The sequence below is a fragment of the Myxocyprinus asiaticus genome, chromosome 19 (genome assembly GCF_019703515.2).
Source record: "Myxocyprinus asiaticus isolate MX2 ecotype Aquarium Trade chromosome 19, UBuf_Myxa_2, whole genome shotgun sequence".
In the NCBI taxonomy this organism is placed as follows: Eukaryota; Metazoa; Chordata; class Actinopteri; order Cypriniformes; family Catostomidae; genus Myxocyprinus; species Myxocyprinus asiaticus.
This window is the reverse complement of record NC_059362.1, coordinates 42,854,780-42,876,689: the sequence shown is the minus strand read 5'-3', so window position 1 is coordinate 42,876,689 and position 21,910 is coordinate 42,854,780. Positions and strand designations below refer to the sequence as shown.

At 38.5% G+C, this 21,910-nt stretch overlaps 2 protein-coding genes across 2 annotated transcripts; both read left to right on the top strand.

Moving 5' to 3' along the window:
• The first annotated feature begins 5,830 nt into the window (after positions 1-5,830).
• Positions 5,831-13,294, top strand: LOC127409739 (transmembrane emp24 domain-containing protein 10-like). The gene is made up of 5 exons (XM_051644501.1): positions 5,831-6,079; positions 6,591-6,711; positions 6,894-6,967; positions 11,642-11,768; positions 11,980-13,294. The coding sequence occupies exons 1-5, from the start codon at positions 5,897-5,899 to the stop codon at positions 12,099-12,101; spliced, it is 627 nt and encodes a 208-aa protein (XP_051500461.1). The 5' UTR covers positions 5,831-5,896; the 3' UTR covers positions 12,102-13,294.
• A 1,173-nt stretch (positions 13,295-14,467) lies between these two features.
• On the top strand, positions 14,468-21,909 carry LOC127409696 (translation initiation factor eIF-2B subunit beta). The gene is made up of 8 exons (XM_051644443.1): positions 14,468-14,751; positions 14,854-14,974; positions 17,854-18,005; positions 18,198-18,361; positions 20,793-20,888; positions 21,103-21,240; positions 21,392-21,458; positions 21,632-21,909. Exons 1-8 carry the CDS (start codon positions 14,580-14,582, stop codon positions 21,787-21,789), a joined length of 1,068 nt encoding a protein of 355 aa, XP_051500403.1. The 5' UTR covers positions 14,468-14,579; the 3' UTR covers positions 21,790-21,909.
• The last annotated feature ends 1 nt before the right edge of the window (position 21,910 follows it).

Sequence of the window (21,910 nt, the reverse complement as noted above, 5' to 3'; positions counted from 1 at the left end):
TATTGCAATATGAAAACCTTAAAGCAAACATCTGTCAACAGTAGATCATTTGGAAATTGCTTGTGATAAATCTGTGGTACTCACTAATTATGAACCGCTCTGAAACTGCTGGAAACACAGTATTGCAAGCTCTCCGCATGCTTGAAGAATGTGCAACAGTGCTGCAACACACACATTTATTTCATTAAATTGTAGCATTTTGAAGTTTAATAATAATCGTATTAGGCCATATCGTGATTCCTGTCTTTCCATCCCCAAATTTAAGACCTCTTTAAATGATAATTAAGACTTTTGTTAAACCATTTAAGATATTTATCACCTTAAATTTTAGAAAACTGAATTTAAGACTTTTTAAGGACCCGGAGGAACCCTGGATCTGTCATGTGTCATGCCAGAATTCTTGAGCTTCCTATCTCCTCCAGACTGGCAGTATCTGTCTGTCTGTTTTCTGAAAAAATTTAGTTATTTTCTGCAAGTCTTTTCATCTGAAAATATGATTTACAATATGGTTTAATATGTCAGCCTACAAGTAGCATACTCCAAGCAATGTACTTCAAGACTTCAAGCATATTAATTTGGGCAAAGTGGTTAATTAACTGATGTGGAGCAAGCTAGCCAACTAATCTCTAAATTTAACTATGGCTTCATGGATAGTTAGCTAGCTAGCTTGCTGAGATCAAGTAGGAACAAGTGATTTGCTCAACATCAGACAGCTACCAACCAGGCTATATCAAACCCAGACAAAATATTGTTTAATATCTAGATCTCTAGAAATACATTTATACCGTATTTAGTTGAATAACGTTAATTTTCCCCAAATAATGTAAAAGTTCAAACTATAAACTTACCAGGTCACATTTTAAAATGTGAACAATTACTAAGCACCAACCAGAAGTTAGATATAAAATCTAAATTTTGCTGAACAGATAGTACCTGGTTACGCATGAATGTATTTAGTTCTTTAAAATAAGTGACGGTTTGTTGAAACCTGCCGAATGAGTCCCACCAGGAGCCGGAACAGGTAGTGTTCAACAGCTGGATATAAAGAGGGCTTTTAATGGGGCCTTTATTAGATCAGGGCCAAATGGTTGGAATCCGGGGGGAAAAAACTCTGCATACTTTTTTAATTTAGAAAAAAATGAGGTGAATTGAAAAAACAACTTCCTTGTACTTGGATGATACTCTCATATCAGAAGAAAATAGAATCTCAAAATCCATTTCAGATTTTTATCAACGATGATTTATGTCATATTTTAAACCTGAATTGAGAGACTCTATTTTTTTTATTTATTTATTTTTTTAGAAAAGTACAACCTTTCATTCCTACTATAAGCATAAATAGCAAAAACCTTCATGAAAAGATGTCACTTAAAGCTCTTAATAAAAGCCCAGGACCTGATAGAGTTTTATAGATTTTTCTGAGAAGATATAAGAGAGTTTATTTTAAATATGTTTAAGGAATGTGCAGATAATGGTGAGCTATCAGAGTCTATGAAACAGGGCTGTTGCATGAGGGGCGTGGTCATGTATCGGTCTGTGGGAGAGGGAGAGCGGTAAGGCTCGTCACCTGGCTCATAATTATCTCTAACACCTGTCTCTCATTATAGTGATGGCGGAGGGAGACCTAAAAGGCATGCCAGACCGTCAGAGAGGAGAGAGAGAGTGACCTGAAAGCACAACAGACAGTGCGTCTGAGAGTGTGCGAGATTTATTTGCTTTATGTTTTATGTGTGAAAATACTGCAAATTAAAAAACCTGACCTTGAACCTGCTTCGTTGTCTCCTGACTCCTCCATTGCCCTGAATTAAGAACGTTTTCACAGTGGTGCCAAAAACCCGGATTTGGAAGAGAACGCTGTTATGGAGTCCTCACCACTGGGCGAAGTCTTCAAGACCCTCACCAGTATCCAGCAGTCACAACATCAAGCCCTCATGGAGGTACGCCGGGAGCAGGAACAACGCTTTCAAGTCCTGCTCCAGGCACAAGCGGAGGACCGGCAGGTGCTCCGGAGCTTGATCGCCAGGGAGGGGGCTGGTGCTGCGACCTCCTTGGAGCCTGTTCCACCGGTGGCCCTGACGAAGATTATTCAACGCGATATCCGGAAGCAGTGCCTCTACGCAACATCTCAGCACGTAGTGTTGCGGAGGCACTCTTCAAAATAATCTCCCGAGTGGGAATTCCAAAGGAAATCCTCATTGATTAAGGCACAACATTCATGTCACGTACACATTGCAAACTATATGAATTGTTAGGCATTAAGTCGATCTGCATCAGTGTTTATCACCCGCAAACCGACGGGTTGGTCGAACGATTTATTAAAAAACATAATTCGTAAGTTTGTACACGAAGATGCTAAGAATTGGGATAAGTGGCTCGAACCCCTGCTGTTTGCAGTATGAGAGGTCCTGCAAGCCTCCACCGGGTTTTCCCCGTTTGAGCTACTGTATGGGCGCCGGCCGCGTGGCGTGCTTGACGTCATACGGGAAGCTTGGGAGGAAGGTCCTTCGAATAGTAAAAATCAAATTCAATACGTTCTTGACCTTAGAGCAAAACTCCACACTTTGGGGCAGGTAACACAGGAGAATTTTCTCCAAGCGCAAGAACGTCAACGCCGACTGTATGACAGGGGCACTCGACTACGGGAATTCAAACAGGGAGATAAAGTGCTTGTATTGCTGCCAACCTCGTGCTCCAAATTACTCGCCAAGTGGCAAGGACCCTTTGAGGTCACACGACGAGACAGAGATCTCGATTATGAGGTTAGGCGAACGGACAGGGGAGGGGCATGTAAAACTTACCACCTCAACCTCCTCAAACCATGGAGGGAGGCAGTACCTGTAGCCTTGGCGATGGTAGTTCCGGAGAGGGTGGAGCTCGGGACGGAGGTATCTCCCAAAGCAAGTTAATTCACCCCGGTCCCTTGCGGAGACCACCTCTCACTGTTGCAGCTCACAGATATTGCCAGATTGTAAGCGGATTTCTCGGACGTGTTTTCACCCCTACCCGGTCACACGAACCTCATAGAGCACCATATCGAGACCACCCCAGGGGTGGTGGTTCGTAGTCGCCCCTATCGTATTCCTGAACACAAGAAAAAGATTGTTCAGAAAGAATTAGAGGCAATGCTTGAAATGGGCTTAATACAAGAGTTGCACAGCGAATGGGCCAGCCCAGTAGTTCTGGTACCGAAGAGCGACGGCTCAGTCCGCTTCTGTGTTGACTATCGGAAAGTGAACGCAGTGTGCAAATTTGACGCTTATCAAATGCCGTGAATTGACGAGTTACTCGAACGGTTGGGCATGGCTCAATTTTACTCGATTCTGGACTTAACGAAGGGTTATTGGCAGATCTCTTTAACTCCAGTGTCCCGAGAAAAGACAGCTTTTTCCACACCATTCGGATTACACCAATTTGTGACGCTTCCATTCGGTTTGTTCGGAGCCCCGGCCACGTTTCACCACCTTATGGACAAGGTCCTCAGACTGCACACTGCATATGCCGCTGCATATCTAGATGACATCATCATTTACAGTAATGATTGGCAGCGGCATATGCAACATCTGAGGGATGTTCTGAGAGTGTTGAGACAGGCGGGACTCACAGCCAACCCGAAGAAGTGTGCAACTGGGTGGGTGGAAGTTAGGTATCTGGGGTTCCACTTGGGTCATGGGGAGGTGCGTCCACAGGTTGACAAAACCACAGTGATCACAGCCTGCCCGGCGCCCAAGACCAAAAAGGGGGTAAGGCAGTTTTTGGGGCTGGCTGGCTACTACCGAAGGTTTGTGCCTAGTTATTCTGATGTCACCAGCCCGCTGACTGACCTTACTAAAAAGGGGGCTCCCGATCCGGTCCAGTGGACAGAGTCATGCCAACAGGCCTTCCTTAATGCTCAAAACGGTGGAGACCATTGTGGACTTTAGGAGGAACACCCCAACACTGACCCCCCTCACCATTCTAAACAGCACTGTGGCAGCAGTGGGTCATTCAGGTTCCTGGGCACTACCATCTCACAAGACCTGAAGTGGGAGACCCACATTGACTCCATTGTGAAAAAGGCCCAACAGAGGTTGTACTTCCTTCGCCAGCTGAGGAAGGTCAACCTGCCACAGGTGCTGCTGATACAGTTTTACTCAGCAGTCATTGAATCTGTCCTCTGCACTTCAGAAACTGTCTGGTTTGGTTCAGCTACGAAATCAGACATCAGAAGACTACAAAGGACAGTTCGGACTGCTGAGAGGATTATTGGTTGCCCCCCCCCCCCTTCAAGAACTATACACTTTCAGAGTGAGGAAAAAGGCTGGAAAAATCACTCTGGACCCCACTCACCCTGCCCATTACCTTTTTGAACTGTGTACAATTATTAGCTTTTATGCAGTTCAAAAAACAAATAATATTGAGCAAATTAAGTTTCAGTCAAAAATGGCCAGTTAGTTTGTGCAGTTCCAAAATAAGCCAAATCATCATGCTCAACTTCGCTATCTGCACCGCTCTCATTTCTGTGGTGTTTCGGTCATAATCAAATCAGTGTTTTGGAATGAATCTATTAAGTGAACAAGTCAAGTCATTTTTATTTGTATAGCGCCTTTCACAACACACATCGTTTCAAAGCAGCTTTACAGAAAATCATGCATTAACAGAAAATGAAACTGTAATGTCTATAAAGTCTTAGAGTCATCATTGTGTAATTTGATTAAATACGATTATGAAGTGTGTATAAAAATAAGTAATTAAATAATAATTGCATTTAGAAACCCAGTAAGCAAGCCGAAGGCGACTGTGGCAAAGAACACAAAACTCCCTAAGATGTTGGTTAATGGAGAAAAATAACCTTGGGAGAAACCAGACTGACTGTGTGGGCCAGTTCCCCTCTGGCTAACCAACATGAATATAATGCCAATATTAGTTATTTATGTGCAGTACAAGTCATGGTTTAAAATGAGTAAACTTAGTAAGTGTTAAGGGCCAGTGTTTAAACAAAGATTTTGTAATAACTGTAAGATTAATGACTAATGTCCTTGAAGTCCATCTTGGATTAACTGCAGAAGTTCACATAGATGCATTGTCCTTTTTTAGTTGGCTGATGAAGGGTTTTGTTGGCAATTAATTGATAGTCTATGTATTCCATTTCAAGAGTGTAGTCCATCATTGGACCAAGGTGATGCTGGCAGAGATCAGTGAGGTGCTTTGCAGTTCAACCGGGTGGTCATTTCGGTGAGGTCTGTCCCACGTCCAAGGTTCAGGCAATGGCATATGAAGTATCCCATGTCTTATGGTTGGAGTTGGCATCAGTTCATCCTCTGAGGTCCATCGCAATTGACTGAAGATATGTCTGGCTGGCACCGGCTGCATTTAATCGTCATCACTCAGAGACACGTAGCAGTGGAGTCCGATACCAAGCAGGAATGGAGCTGGATCCCGCTGGCTCTGGTGACCTGTCCCGTGGTTGAGACATGGAAACAGAACACATCGTTCTCGTTCACTTCCACTGTTTCCATCGTGAACAACTCAGTGCATTTTAATTAATCAGTTGAGTCAATGACACAATAACTCACTCATAACATAAAATATGCTCATTTGTCGACACCTACTGGCGTACTTGATGTAACTTACAGAAATGGTCAGTGAATGTTTCAGAGAACAAATCAAAACGATCGATGAAGAAAAATCCCCACCACTATTTGGAAACATAGACAAGACCTTACCTCAGACTGCATAAAGTCCTCAAGGATTAAAAGAATAAACAAGTTGTTATAATGTAAAACATGCACTTGTGTTCCAAAGCGCTCTGTGCCATTCCCGGAATCTCCACAAGGTGTCGCTCCTGATGCCGAGATCAGTGCGCAGGCGCAGTGTGCAACGCGTCCGGGGCCTGCAGTAGTGGAGCTATCAGCTCGTCATGGCGCGGATCGGTATGTTTTCTCTCTTGCTCCTGCCGGTCTTGATTCAGTCCGTCGTGTCAATCTCATTCTACCTGCCGGTGCGCAGCAGAAAGTGTCTCCGGGAGGAGATCCATAAAGACGTGCTCGTTACCGGAGAATACGAGATCAGCGAGCAGCCCAACACGAAAACCAACCTGAAGGTGACGTCACCACAGGATTAACTACATTCAAATTCACACAAATAGTCATTACTGCTCTAATTAACTGTTAAAACACATTCAAACTGAATTACGTTGTTATTTGTGGAAGTTTCAATGAATCTGTACCTTTAAATTCAAGGCCGTATGGTAGCGCTACATGGCGCTTCCTGGTTGGCCGGTGATTGAATGACACAAATAACGTGTATTTGTTCGTTTTAATTACAGCCAGGTGTTTAAATTGATGTCTAATTTATGTAAACGGTGTTCTGTGGTTCTTTAGCATCACAAAGCGCTTAAAGAGTATATGTGAATGTAGTTCGTGTGTTGTTCTGGTTCTCATTGACTGTTGATGTAACACGTCAGTCTTACACATAGAACAGAAACTCATCAGAGAAATTAATAAAGCTTGTAAATGGGGTCCTTTTTATAGCTCCTAACATGCAAACATTGGACAGGATTGTTCTAATGCGTTTTTAAAATGTATTCTGATTGAATGTTGTGGCCCTTTTAGATCACAGACTCCTCTGGACACATCCTCTACTCGAAAGAAGATGCAACCAAAGGGAAGTTTGCCTTCACCACAGAGGACTATGATATGTTTGAGGTGTGCTTTGAGAGCACATCACTCATGGGTGAGTTTTTCAAACTTTTTTTGCACTTTGTTGTGTCATTTGTTGATGTGGATCTGAAGTACTTTTTTTTTATTTTTTAATAGATGGTTGGATCAGATTCTGAATCAGCACTGATGTACTCTATAAAATCAGATATTTGGGGCTGTAAATTGATTTACATGATTTTTACCTTTACTCCTTAGGAACAGGAAGAGTTCCGGACCAGCAGATCAACTTAGACATGAAGCACGGTGTTGAGGCCAAAAATTATGAAGAGGTTTGTATCAGTGGTTTTTTTTGGGGGGTGTTTTTTAAGTTTTTTTTTTTTTAATTTATTTTTTTTTTTTATTATTATTTATTTATTTTTTATCCCATTTTCTCCCCAATTTTTGGAATGTCCAATTCCCACAACTTACTTGGTCCTTGTGGTGGCGCGGTTACTCACTTCAATCCGGGTGGCGGAGGACAAGTCTCAGTTGCCTCCGCTTCTGAGACCGTCAATCCGCGCATCTTATCACGTGGCTCGCCGTGCGTGACACCGCGGAGACTCGCAGCATGTTTAGGCTCATGCTACTCTCCGCGATCCATGCACAACTTACCACGCACCCCATTGAGAGCGAGAACCACTAATCGTGACCACGAGGAGGTTACCCCATATGACTCTGCTCTCCCTAGCAACTGGGCCAGTTTGGTTGCTTAGGAGACCTGGCTGGAGTCACTCAGCACACACTAGATTCGAACTCGTGACTCCAGGGGTGGTAGTCAGCGTCAATACTCGCTGAGATACCCAGGCCCCTGTATTTAGTAAGTTTAACAGTTTTAGTTAGCTGGTTTTGATTGGCATTTTTAGATATTTAATAGAGGTCAACCGATAGTGGATTTTGCTGATACTGATATGTAAGTTGGTGGTAAAGTCCAATAACCGATTAAACGGCCTATAGTTTTTAAAATAGAATTGTGTAATGTTAAAAAATTCGAAAGCATATCTTTCACATTATAATCAATGAAGCTGTCTACATTGGAAGCGCCTGTTGCATGTGCCAACAAGACAAATATACGGTTTAAAAACATTCACTTCAGCGGGCTCATTGAAGTAGGGCTGAAACGATTCGTTAACGACAACGTCGACAGTAATAAATTAAAAAAAAAAGGTCTACAAAAATTTTAGTTGTCAGAGCTGTTTGGTCTCATTTAACGTAACATGAGATCCTATGAAACTCTAATGATGGCGCGCGAGAGCAGCACTGCAGCTCATGCCAGATTGAGAGAAAGAAAACAGCTTACAGTCCAGATGCACTCCTAACTTTCCAGACAGCCTAAAAGGTGATGTAGCTCGCAAAGTATGAGGGAATTATAATGCAAAAATACGAAAGTTAATACAGATGCAGTGTCTAAAAAGGAAACACCCCAGTGTTATATCTTTAATGCATCCTTCAAAGTTCAAATGATAAGGAAGCTGTGTGGTCAGCGCAGCTTCTATGAGTTTTATGAAGTGACCCAATTTAAGGGGAGAAGATTGAAACTGCACCCTCTCTCTGGTGTCCCTCACGCGTGTTTGCTGCAGCTAGATTATAATGTGATGGCTCACGACATATTGAATCATAATATACTGTATGTGTCACGGTGTGTATCTTATCGTGAAGAAAACTGGCGATACATAGCTCTGTTGAGAAGAAAGAGTTTGTTTTGTGTGAGTTGGATCAAAATCAAGTGAGCAAAAAAATAAGAGTGTAGTCTTAGCCCGTTATACACTGCAAAAATTTACGTTTTTGATGAGTCTTTTTTGGCTTGTTTTCTCGAAATATTATCTAAAACTCCTTTAAAACGACGTACGTTTACTTTAAGAGCTATACTGAAAAAGAAAAAATTGTTACCAGAGAATGTTGAATACAATATTTAATATTTTAAAATATCTAAAAATCCTTAAAACAAGATACAAGATATTTAGACTGGTTTTAGAGAATATATCTTGAGCATATTTTTTCTTTACTGCACTGGCAGTAGTATGAACAAGTGAAAAAATACACATATAAAATACACTTATTCAAGATACATTCTTACAAGTCTAAATATATGTTGCTTCTCAAGTAAATGTATTTATGTATTTAGATATTTCAAATGGAAAACAGTTACAGAAATACTCAAACCAGCCCATCTGGCACCAACAATCATCCATGCAATTATCTAATCAGATAATCGTGTGGCAGCAGTGCATAAAATCATGCAGATACGGGTCAGGAGCTTCAGTGTTCACATCAACCATCAGAATGGGGAAAAAATGTTATCTCAGTGATTTGGACCGTGGCATTATTGTTGGTGCCAGATGGGCTGGTTTGAGTATTTCTGTAACTGCTGATCTCCTGGGATTTTCGCACACAACAGTCTCTAGAATTTACTCCGAATGGTGCCAAAAACAAAAAAACATCCAGTGAGCGGCAGTTCTGTGGACAGTAACGCCTTGTTGATGAGAGAGGTCAACAGAGAATGGCCAGACTGGTTCGAACTGACAAAGTCTACGGTAACTCAGATAACCACTCTGTACAATTGTGATGAGAAGAATATAATCTCGGAATGCTATTCTGAGATGCGGGTTGGCGCTGTTTTGGCGGCACGAGGGGGACCTACACAATATTAGGCAGGTGGTTTGAATGTTGTGGCTGATCGGTGTATATATTTGTACATATCGAGATATTTTGCAATAAACGTAAAATATATTGTTTCTATACTTATAATGGACAACCTAAAATCAATAGTTTTATATATTCCCATCATTTTTTTATTCAATGATATCATTTGCAATGCTTCATGGGATTGTAGTCAATGCCCTCATGAAAGACGGTAAGTACACAGCCTTGTACATTTTTCAAATACTTTTTTGTCTCAAAACAAAGTTTGTGATGTTGGGATTCTCCTCGGAGCTATTTGGTTTGGTTCATTCAACTATTTTATGAAAGATTTTATAAAAAGCCTATGGACGAAATGAATGGGGAAAATACTTTCAGAACCCAGACGGCTGAAAAAGTGGACGGGCACTGTTGCGCTCTATAGTCGAATAATCGTTCTAGTAATCGTTAAATTAGTTGATTATCAAATACATTTTAGTTGCAGCCCTACAGTGAAGACAGCCTCGAGCCATGCAGCGCATCAATGGACACACCTGGTGTTGACAGGGTGTTAGACTTTACTTACTATAACGGGCACAGACATGGATACAGGAGTCCAATATGAATAAAATCCATGCTTGGGATCGATGCCTTTGTCACGCATCGATAATTGGAAGATTTTCCCGATGATTATCGATATATATCGGTATATTATTTTTCTTCAGACTTAAATAGGGCTGCTCATTGCACAATAGTCTTTGTCTCTTCAGACATATTTTTCAACACAACTTTGGTAAAGTGTGAGAGGAATTAAAGTGGGTCTGGTGGACGACATGGCGTATTCTAAAATTAAAAAGTTATTTATTTTCTACAAAGTTACGAACACACCGCCAACACTCAGCGTCAACATTCTGAAGTGCCACGGAGCGCAACAGTTTTCCATTAAAATCGACTCAAATCATTATCGGGGAGAAAGATGATTTACTGTTAGCCATCACTGGATGATCTATTGTGAACATAAAAAAAACAGTGGCAGTGGTGGCTCAGCGGTTAAGGCTCTGGGTTACTGATCAGAAGGTCAGGGGTTCAAGCCCCAGCACCACCAAGATGCCACTGTTGGGCCCTTGAACACCCTATCTGCTCCAGGGGTGCCATATCATGGCTGACCCTGCACTCTGACCCCAGCTTAGCTGGGATATGTGAAAAAAAGAATTTCACTGTATATGTGTAAATGTGTGATAAATAAATAAAATTAAATTAACTGAAAATAGGGACTATGAAAGATACAAGTATGTTGTTTTGTGGTTTGACAGCTAAAATGAAAGACCTCTTCAAGGTCTCTGTTTACATACAGAGAAATTCCATAATAAACGTCGCCATTTCTAATAGTTCAGTTTGCGAAGTTTCACCAGTTTCATAAAGTAACCTGTAAAATCAGCGTCGCTTTGTTCATTCTTGAAGAAGTACGGTCGTTACTTTGGACTACTATCTCCTGTGCCGCATCAGCTTGTCGTGTGTGAGATACACGTTATATCGCCCTCTTGTGGTCTCCCAATACTATTACGCCAGACTGTTAAACGGAGGCCAACTGAGTGAATTGGAAAGCATGCGAATTGGGCTTCTAATTTAAATGTCGATGCCTCAAACATATATTGTGCAAAACATCCCTAATAAAATCCCAAATGCAGTTTATCGTGCGAACAAAATCCCAATAATGGCCAGGAAAAAAAACATGAAGATTTGTTGAAAACGGGACTTTTAACTGTAAAATTCACTACATATCCACCCATAATCCACTGTGACTCTTATTCTGAAATGGAGATTTGTCTTTGTTACAATGATGTATATGTAAGTATTTAGTGCAAAATATGCATTGAAGTGAGGATAAAAATATGGATGAATGTTGTCAATGATAAAAGATTAAAATACAGCAAATCTGCACGAGGTGTCCGTGATTTGTTTTTTTATTTCACTTCTAGAGGCCGCTGCTATACTGCTGCAGAACTAAACCATTCTAACTGTTCAGTCCTTCAGTACCGACCACAGAGAAATAAATAAAAAGAAAAAACTATCATCATCAGATTTTTGCATAGAAAATATAACTATTAGCACAGATTTCATCTGTAAAACTGATATCGGTCTACCTCTAATATTTAGAATGGAAAAAATTACAATTAAGTTACACTGCATTTGGAACTCACAATTAAATCACAATTGTGTATTTGTGTATTGAGCATATTAAGCCTGTCGGGGCTTGTAGACAATCTCAAACACTGTTCTTGACAGATTTGTTGCTGTTGGTTAGATTGGTTCGTTTGGAGTCATTCTGATTGTGCCACTTTGTTCAGATTGCCAAGGTAGAGAAACTGAAGCCCCTGGAGGTGGAGCTCCGTCGGCTGGAGGATCTTTCCGAGTCTATCGTCAATGATTTTACCTACATGAAGAAGAGAGAGGAGGAGATGAGAGATACTAACGGTAAGAACTGATTAAAACGAACCAATAACGCATCCCACTTACATCAGATGGTGTAGATCGAAGTATTTTTAAATGTCTCAGAATTGCACCAAAATTCTGTGACGTGTGAACTGTTGATCCATTTCCCACATTGTTTAGGTCAGGAGTGATCAGTCCTGTTTTTGGAGATCTACCTCTGATTTTCCATTTTGTCTTCTCTTGTGTCTAACAGAGTCCACCAACACACGTGTGCTGTACTTCAGCATCTTTTCCATGGGCTGTCTCATTGGTCTGGCCACGTGGCAGGTGTTCTACCTGCGCCGTTTCTTCAAAGCCAAGAAGCTTATTGAATAAAATCTGCCTGAACAATCAGGGACCCAGAACTACTTCCTGACATCAGAACCTCCGGCCCCTGACATTTGTTTTGCCTCGGCAATTTATTCCGGTCGCCCCGGGTGACCTGAAGTTTATCGGGAGTGAACTTGCATCAGGGAATTCTCTGGGAAGTCATTGATGCTTGACGGCCAAATTGTCTTTCAGTGCGTGTACATTTTTGATACAAGCTCGCTCAGTATCATTTGGACAAACCACCCAGTTTTTCTGTTTTCCTTTTTTGGGGGGATTCTTTTATTTATACTAAATAATAGCACAAGCCCCTAAAACTGATAATAGATACGCTACTGTTCTGTGAGAGAAAATAAGAACTGCTTTTTTGCTCTTCTGTCAGTCATGAATGTGTGTGCTAATATTCACTCTTGATTCATTGCTTTAATTGTACTGGTTTAATATATTCCGGCTCTAAGTTTCTGCTATTATTTGGAAGGATGGATTGATTGTCATGAACAGATTGTTGACTGATGTATTTAACTGTCTATTCTGTGTTTGGAAATGCAAAGCCATTTTAAAATTCGAAAGTAAGTCCCACTAACTGCAAATGAAGCGAGTGAATGCACACCAACAATTTTACACCAGAGCTTAAAGCGGTCACAAATCAGTGTAACGTTGAGAAATGTATTTACTAATTTTTATTTTCTTTTTTTATAGCAGTTTGATTTTGTGGGACAGAATCTTTTTAGTGTGTGTTTGCTTTTGGGAAAGCTTGAGTTGATCGGTAATTAGTTTTTGTTGTTGTTGATTTGTTCGTTTTTGGTTTCTCTGCAGATTGAATTAAATGTCCAATCTCTAAGAAATTCTGCAGTGGTTTTATGGTTAAAGGTGGTGCAAAAGGCCATAGCTGGTCCATCAGTTCTGACAACAACTAAAAAAAGTTTGATTTGTTACTTGTATTTGACATAATACAGACCGAATTAGATTTTCACTTAGTATTTGCTTTTTCTTTTTAAATATTTTTATGGAATAGTGGTTACACGCACGCCATGGGAGGAAGATTTTGATCGGATTTATTATTTGCTGCCAGTTGATTCATTTTTTCCAGTGTTAAATCATTTTCAACAGCAATGTTTTTTTCTTCTTCTGATTAATTTTGGTGGGACTGGATTTCAGAAACACAATTGGCTTGTCATTCAATAAAAATTGTTAGTAAAGTATTTGAGTTTTTGTCAGTGAACAACCTCACACATAACAGCAACACAAAATAATCACTATCACAACATTATTTAGTAATTCATATAAATAGTTCAAGGGAGAGGAAAATGTAATTATTATAAACTAAAAGTTCCTTTCAAGGCGAGTCAGTCCACTCGGCGGTCATTTTTGGAATGTTCCCAGGCAGCTATTTTTATGGATACAAGCGCCATAAAAGTAAAACTCCTATCTACTTGAATGGGGAAAGACCGAAATCTCCTTAACAGTTGGTCAAGACTACGACCAAAGAACATATTTATATATAGGTAGTATATTTAAGATTTAAGAGCATAGGTATATACTGTATGTAGTGTATATTAAATATGTAAGAGTACATTTAAGTACTCACAAAGATATCATGAAAATAATCCCAATGAAGTACAATGATGAAACGTAACATTTAAAAATCAACACATATGCTTACATTTTTATATACACATGGCTGAGATATATTGGTCTGTTAAAGGAATATTCCGTGCTCAATACAAGTTAAGCAAAATCGACAAGTTGAAAATAATTTTTCGTGGTAGTCAATATTATGAAACAAATTGTTTTTATTGAGCTTAACCTGTACTGAACCCAGAATATTCCTTTAATACCAATTGCATATGAACATACTCTTGCTAGTCACATATATAGCATGCTAAGCGATAAATAAAACTCTACTCGGAGTACAAATTATTATTTTAGACTATTGTTATATGGATGCAGCATTGTTTAAAATTAATAATTTTCAGTTTCAGATGCCATTGCAGAAATTTAGTATTCACAATCAGCCATGATTACTTTAATCAATGAATGAAAGTGTCAAATAACAGGACGGTTACTGAGATTAAGCGAGTATATTCGTCTGGTCATGTGATTCTAACATGGCAGCCCCCATGTGTGGACCCTCTCCATGTAGAATAAAACAGCTTTTATAAGGTTACTGATATGACTGGAGTCTTCATTTTAATGTGAGTGCTCATGATTTCAAAATTACAATTCATGTTTTTAGAAGTTAAACTTTTTTTAATGAGGAAAAAATGACTCAGTACACCTTTAAGTTTAATTGCAATTTTGATGTGATTGTTGTTATAAATGAACGGAACACAAACGGTTGGTGGCAGTATTACAACACGCCCCCAATCGCCGTTACACTATCGAAGAAGAACGGGAGTTTGTAACCCGGTGGGAGTTGCTTTGTTTGGTTCCGTGAGACAAGAGAAACTTCAGTTGAATCAGCGCTTTACTGAGACAGCAGTAGAAATGCCCGGTGCTGATAAAGAGACGGATCTGTCCGAGCGCATTGAAGCGTTTCTGGCCGAGCTGAAGCGCTGCGGCAGCGGGACTGGATCTCTCCGGGGCTCCGCCGAAACTGCCCGAGAAACGAGCTCTCTACTCCGCAGAATCACCGCGCAGGCCCGCTGGAGCAGCGCCGGTGAGCGAGAACAATATATCCTGCTTGATAAAAGCCATGATGGAGACAGGAGAATGTTTTTCTGTGGTTAAAGGTTGTAATGGCCCTGCTGTAATTTCACAGGTGAGCTGATGGAGATCATACGGAAGGAGGGCAGACGGATGACCGCAGCGCAGCCGTCGGAGACCACTGTCGGTAACATGGTCCGCAGGGTGCTGAAAATTATTAGAGAAGAATATGCAAGGTGAGGCACTCAAATCGGATTCATTGAACGCTGTTTGGTCTCGACATGTCAAGTAATAATTCTGTCATCTTTTACTCACCTTCATGTCGTTCCAAACTAGAAAGCTGCTCTATTGAAAATACCAGTACACTTGAAATCAACTTAATACATTTATGTATGAGATGAGAACATAATTATGTTGTGTAAAGTCCAAGTGATATTGATTCAACACAGTCATCAAAAACTGGTAAAATCGCATTGCTATGAAATGTTCAAATGGATCAGACATCTAACAGACCTGATTTTTACTGCTTGCTCAATTAACTTATTTAAAATGAGTTTGTGCAACCCAATTATCAAGCATTTGGTCTCAACTTAATTCCATTGTGTAAAATCCATCTATTCTCACTTAATCCAATTGTGTTGGGACCATGTGAATAATATTTGTTGCATCAGTGCATTGCGGAAACCGGGCAGGGGATTTCCTGTTCCTAGCATGCTTTTACATGGGACTGGACTGGGAGAATACATATTAAAATTATGTGTTATTTTAATGCATTTCTACGCAAAATGAAACAAGTAGGAGACTTGTTTAGTGTTTAATGTTTTATGTTTGGATTTAGAGGAGTTTAGAGAGTGGAGCTAATGGTTAGGTCGAGGTTGGGTACATTACTACAATATATGTATAATGCTAATGTGTTTCTTCTAGCTAGACACAAGCTGCAAGATTTAATAGAGTGAGTTTAAAAGATCAAATTTAAGTTAACTTGATTCTTTTAGGTTTTTGAGTAGAGCCTACATTTTAATTTAATATCAAAGAATCTAATTTTCATTGTGTGGAACCAATTTAACAAACCCTATAAAGCCTGAAATATGAAAGAATTGTTTGAACATTTTTTTTTTTTTTTTTTACATTAAACTGTTTTTAGTACCTTTAGACAAACTATAAAAAGAAATCATAAAACATTTTTTGCACGTTTTTTTTTATATGTATCATATTTGATACATTAGGCTTTAAAGGTCATTATCCTCCTGAGGTCCAGCAATTCATTTTTGTATCAGGGATTTGTTATTTAAGTTTTTCTTAGCCCATACATGCTACAGTGGTAAATCTTGGGGTATCATCAGAGGACTCCCTGGGCTTTTCAGAGATACCAAATATTTGAGAGTTTGGCCATGACAACTTCCTCTCCTTGCTCTATAAATATGGATTGAAACGGATCACAGTTCAATATGAATAAAATATTATTTATTCAAATTGTTTTTTATCATATGTATTTTATGCAACAAACACTATATTGACTATATTCACTATATAAAAAGGAAATTGTAAAACGTTTTTCACTGGGTCTGAGTAACTTATGGTAAGATGACATCATAGTAGCTTTTAGTGTAAAATAATGAGATATTTATAATGACAGAGCAGGCTGCATATATGAAAATACACAGAAAAATTAGTTCACACCTTAAATATATCTTAAATGTATATGTCAGAATTTTCAAAGCTCTGTGATTTTTTTTTTATTTTTTATTTTTTTATATTTTTTATTTATTTATTATTTTTCTGTGGTGGGCATGAATGTAATGTAATGGTGATTGAGAGATATGCCTCAAAAGTCTGTTGCATCATATTTTATACATGATTTCAACTGGCTTTTTCAATAAAATAATATTCAACTTTTTAACCAAGCACAAGTTTCTTATATTCAACAAATACTCATTTTAAAATATCAGTAACAATATAATTATTACTGTCTTTATTTGATAAAAACAAGCTGTCATTTATCCCAACATAAAAGTCTGCGGCCATTTTAAATAGATCGATATAAACACTGAAACCACTTTTTCCACAAATAACCACTAGATGGTGCCACAGACATGTGAAACTTACATACCATAGGTTGTTTGGCTCGTCAGCTTGAACAGTGTGAAACAGGAGCCGTCAAATGTTGTGTATCATATTTGACACACATGGCTTTATAACGTTAAGTTAAACCAACAAACAAAAAATTTCAGTGTAGGTGAAAATATCGGTTTTCCGATTAATCGTGATAATCATTTACAAATGATCTGCTGTCGACCCTTTAAATCCCAAGATTGATCTTTTACTTTTAGCGTACTTAGGGATGCACCAATGTATCGACTGCCGATATTTATCAGCCAATTATCAACCAAATGAAAACCATCAGCATATCGGTAGTTAGCATGAAAACAACGATATATATATATATATATATATATATATATATAAACGATGGTTTATTTATAATTAATTAGTAACACACTTTGTAAAAACTCTGAATTTAAATGCAGAATCCAGAGATGATAACCAAAATACGTAGAAGGGTTGGCACTCCTAAGAACATGTATTATTTAATTTTTATTCTTTCTCTCACATTAATGCAGAAAAAATTAGCATTATCTAAGAGAGAATTTCTTTCATATGTAAGCAAAATGGACATTATAACTGAAATATTCCCTAAATGAATCAGAATCAAATCGAGTATCGATACCATGATCTTTTCTAAACCCGTATGGCTTGCTTGCTTCTGTGGAACACAAAAGGAGATATTTTGCAGTGTTGCACTGCTTTTTTCTAAACAGAAAGCCAACAGCGAGCTTAATCAACCTCAGAAAGGCATAAAAAAAAAAGCATTGCCTTATGACTCTATAATCCAAGTCTTCTGAAGTCATATATGATAGGTTTGTGTGAGGAACAGTTCACGATCACAATGGAAATGCACTTTAGATCAGGAGGTTAGAGAACAGATTACTGTACCGCAGAATTCAGCAAGAGGTGAGAACATAGTTACTATTTCTGACCCATAGTACAGCAGGAAACATGCGCATCTGGAGACATTGAATACATTCTGCTTTAATAAAAGAAACTGAATCTTCAGGTCCAGAGGCAGCAGCGAGGAGACCGATCAACAGGAATCTCTGCACAAACTGTTGACGTCCGGAGGATCCAGTGAGGAAAACTTCAGACAGCACTTCACCCATCTCAAAGCCAACGTCATTGAAGCCATTAATGAACTGCTGACAGAACTGGGTGAGAATCCAGAGATCTTGAACCTTCATCCAGTGTCCTCATCTTTAGTTGTCAGAGTGAAAGAGAGCTTTTGATTTTGCTTTTATTCAACAGCCTTTTTGGTGAATTTTTCATAAATCTGCACACTGTGTTGTGCACTTTAACTGTCACTCATAATTCTTATAATATTTTTTAATTTTGTTTCTTCCCCAGAGGGCACCACAGATAACATCTCCATGCAGGCGCTGGAACACATCCACTCTAATGAGGTCATTATGACTATCGGTCGCTCCAGAACGGTAGAAGCGTTTCTAAAGGACGCAGCACGGAAGCGCAAATTCCACGTTATAGTTGCAGAGTGTGCACCCTTCTGTCAGGTCTATACTTTTGAATATTTACATTTTATGTTCTTGGCAGACTTACAAAAACACACATTTCATAATTGGCCATAGTGTGTAATAATTACTAATAGAAGTTGAAAATATATCAAGTTGTATATAAATGTTAAAATTTTAGGTCAATATTACAAATGTTTGGTGTTTTATGTTTACATATTGTTTAAATGTGCAGTTGTTGTTTCCTGATTAGTGTTGTTAAAAGTATTGGTACTTCGGTACGATGTCGATACTACAATATAAAGTCATGATACCAGTGTTTCGAGCACTGATTCAATCCGATACCCACACGCTGTCTGACTGACACGTGAATTTGACATATTTGGGAAAAAATTAATGCACAGTTAATCTAATGAAAATTGTGATGGGTCCTAGTGTGACCTTTAGAGGACGAGGCAGGAAGTTATTTTCTGAAATAGTTTTGCGTGCCCTTGAAATTAATTTACCATGGTTTTACTACAGTAACCATATTTTAACCATATGGTAATCTAGTGGTAATAAGACAGGAAAAGGAAATCTATGGAAATAAAAATCTGAATTTTGAGGTTATACTTATGGTTTCACTATACAAATACCATAGTTTAACTATTGTTTTACTGTAGTAATATTTTAGACTGTAGTAACCACGGTTTTTGGTGGAAATCATGGTTTTTCTATAGTAATATTGTAGTAGGCTAACCATGTTTTTTATTTTTGTGGAAATCATGATTTTAATACAGTAGACTATATCCATAAAGTAACCATGGTTTTACTATAGATTAACCAGTGTTTCTCATTAATTACCTGCCCACAGTTTCATAATGAACCAAAAATATTTTTACACTTCTCATAATAACATAAAAGATCTCTAACATTGTGTTTTGCGCCGTTGCTTCGGCAAAGCATGTCTCACTCCCAGTCAGTGCATCATTTTAGAATTTGCTAGCGATCTAGTAACAGCTGTGCCCTGTTTGATTGACAGGCGGCATGTGTGTGTGTGGCTGAACATGCGCGTGTTCCGAAAATGCTCGCGCTAATGCGCAACTGTCAAATACGTTCCACCAAAATGTCCGTCTTGCTGAGGTATTCGTGTAAACACAGAGAGTGATGTCTAAAGTGAACGTAAACAGCGGAAGAAAAAGCAGATTTGTATTAAAATGTCGGACTTGTAAGTATAAATGTAAACTTTAGTATATTAGTATTATCATACAGTGAAGATCAGTAGTAGTTTTATGTTGTATTTCAGTCTCAAAATCCTGTGGGAAACACTGGATTAACCATGGTGATTCTTGTGGGTACTATGGCTTTACTACAAATACCATGGTGATTGTAGTAAAACCGTAATAACCACAAAATTATGATTTTTATTTTCATAGTTTATTTTCCTGTATTGTTACTATAGGTTTTACTTTGAATATCAAAGTTAAAATATGGTTACTATAGTAAAACCATGGCAAATTTATTGGGAAGGCACGCAAAATTATTTCAGAAAAAAATGGGGGCTTCGTGACAATCTAACCACAAAAGGATGCAATTTAATTAATACATATACTGTCTGCATGTGCTGCACGCTTCTTAGTGAATGTGTGAAGCCGCACTTATGCTAAAATCACAGCATTAAGAGAAAAGCGTGTGTGTTGTAATCGATGACAGAACAGAGCGCTTATTCACTGTGAAGCACATAGTGCCTGCAGACTATGTTTATATAATATCATCGCAGCATTATGTGCTTTAATAATCACATTGGGTCATTTAAACAACTGCTAATCCAGACCGAATGTGTGAAGCTACCGCCGAAAACCCACAACCTGAAAAGCCTAAATGTCAAAATAAAAGCTTGATTCAACTTGACAGAATACTGTATAATTAAATGTCATTCACTAAAATGGATATTCACAATAATAATTGAGCAATATCTCAAGCAAGAGTGCTGTTGCACTGAATAAATTGATGTTTTCATTTATTATGTAATGCTCTGTTGTGCAGCAATTTATTAGACAAAAAATAAGACCAATGTCGTGTTTTAGATTATGCTGCAAGGATCTTTACAGAAACTCTTTATTTGGTTTGAAAAGCAATTGTTCTATTTTTGTTTTATGAATTCATTTGATTAGACACCATTTTGATGCTGAAGTTTAATTAAACTTCAAAACATGGAGTTCACAAAAAATAAAATGTAAAACCAGATTTGGCAATAAACAAATAATATAAGTAGGCCCTGGCCCTACTTAATGTTTAAATGAAAAACAATTGAAGACGCTTTTTTAAAATTATTTAAATTAACTTTTTAAAAACAAAACAAACAAAAAAGCGTGTTCAATAGCATATTACCCAGTTTTGCTGTGGTATTGGAATTGGTACAGAGAATCATTACATTTTACTGGTATTAAAAAATAACACTGACTAACTGAATCTGTAAACTTACATCCATCAGGGACATGAAATGGCCACAAGTCTCTCCAAAGAGGACATCGAGACAACAGTCATCCCAGACGCTGCCATCTTTGCCGTGATATCACGAGTCAATAAGGTAAATTGAAGCATTAATGTGTGACATAGAGGTAGAGTATTCCCGATAGATTGCTTATCCAGCATCACACAAGTTATTATGTTTACTATTGGTGTCATATTTGTCAAGTCTGAATATTTTGGCTTGAGCATATTTAATGTCTTAATGACTAATTGGAACCTGCAAAATACTTTGTCAAATCACTTGCAGTGTTTCATCTCTGTATGTTTACCAGGTCATCATCGGCACTCAGACAGTTCTGGCTAACGGGGGTCTGCGGGCGGTTAACGGCACCCACACATTGGCTCTGGCTGCCAAACATCATTCAACGCCTCTCATTGTGTGCGCACCCATGTTCAAGCTCTCACCGCAGGTATCTGACAATTTAAACTATTAAGAAACATTCAAGTCAATGTAGAAAAGATCATGTGGAAATGAACCGTTTTAAGCAGTAAATATTTCACATTTATGTCAAACACTGGCAGATTCTTTCAGTTTGTTTTGGTCTCTTTATCTTGTTTCAGTTTCCTAATGAGGAGGACACATTCCATAAATTTGTTTCACCACATGAAGTGCTTCCCTTCACTGAAGGTAACTGCACATGCAAACTTATGAAAAAGTGATCAGATCATTGATATCACATTATTATCATTAGTGAGTCTGATAATCTCCTTTTATAGTGCTGTTGTAGTCATTATTTGTCAGTTGGTTGTATTAAGTTGGTGCTGATTATTATAAGAACATCTTGATTTTACTGTTTTCAGGTGAGATCTTGTCTAAGGTCAACGCTCACTGTCCAGTATTTGACTATGTTCCTCCAGAACTGATCACACTGTTTATCTCAAACATCGGTGGAAATGCTCCGACATACATTTATCGTTTAATGAGTGAGCTGTACCACCCTGAAGATCATGAACTTTAGACTGGAAATAAAGAATCCGTCCCACTCATGTGTTTGTGCCACCCTGGCTTACAAAACTTCCATGATGGGGAATATTAAACGTATGCATACTACTAAAATAAATTGTCATAATTCACAACAT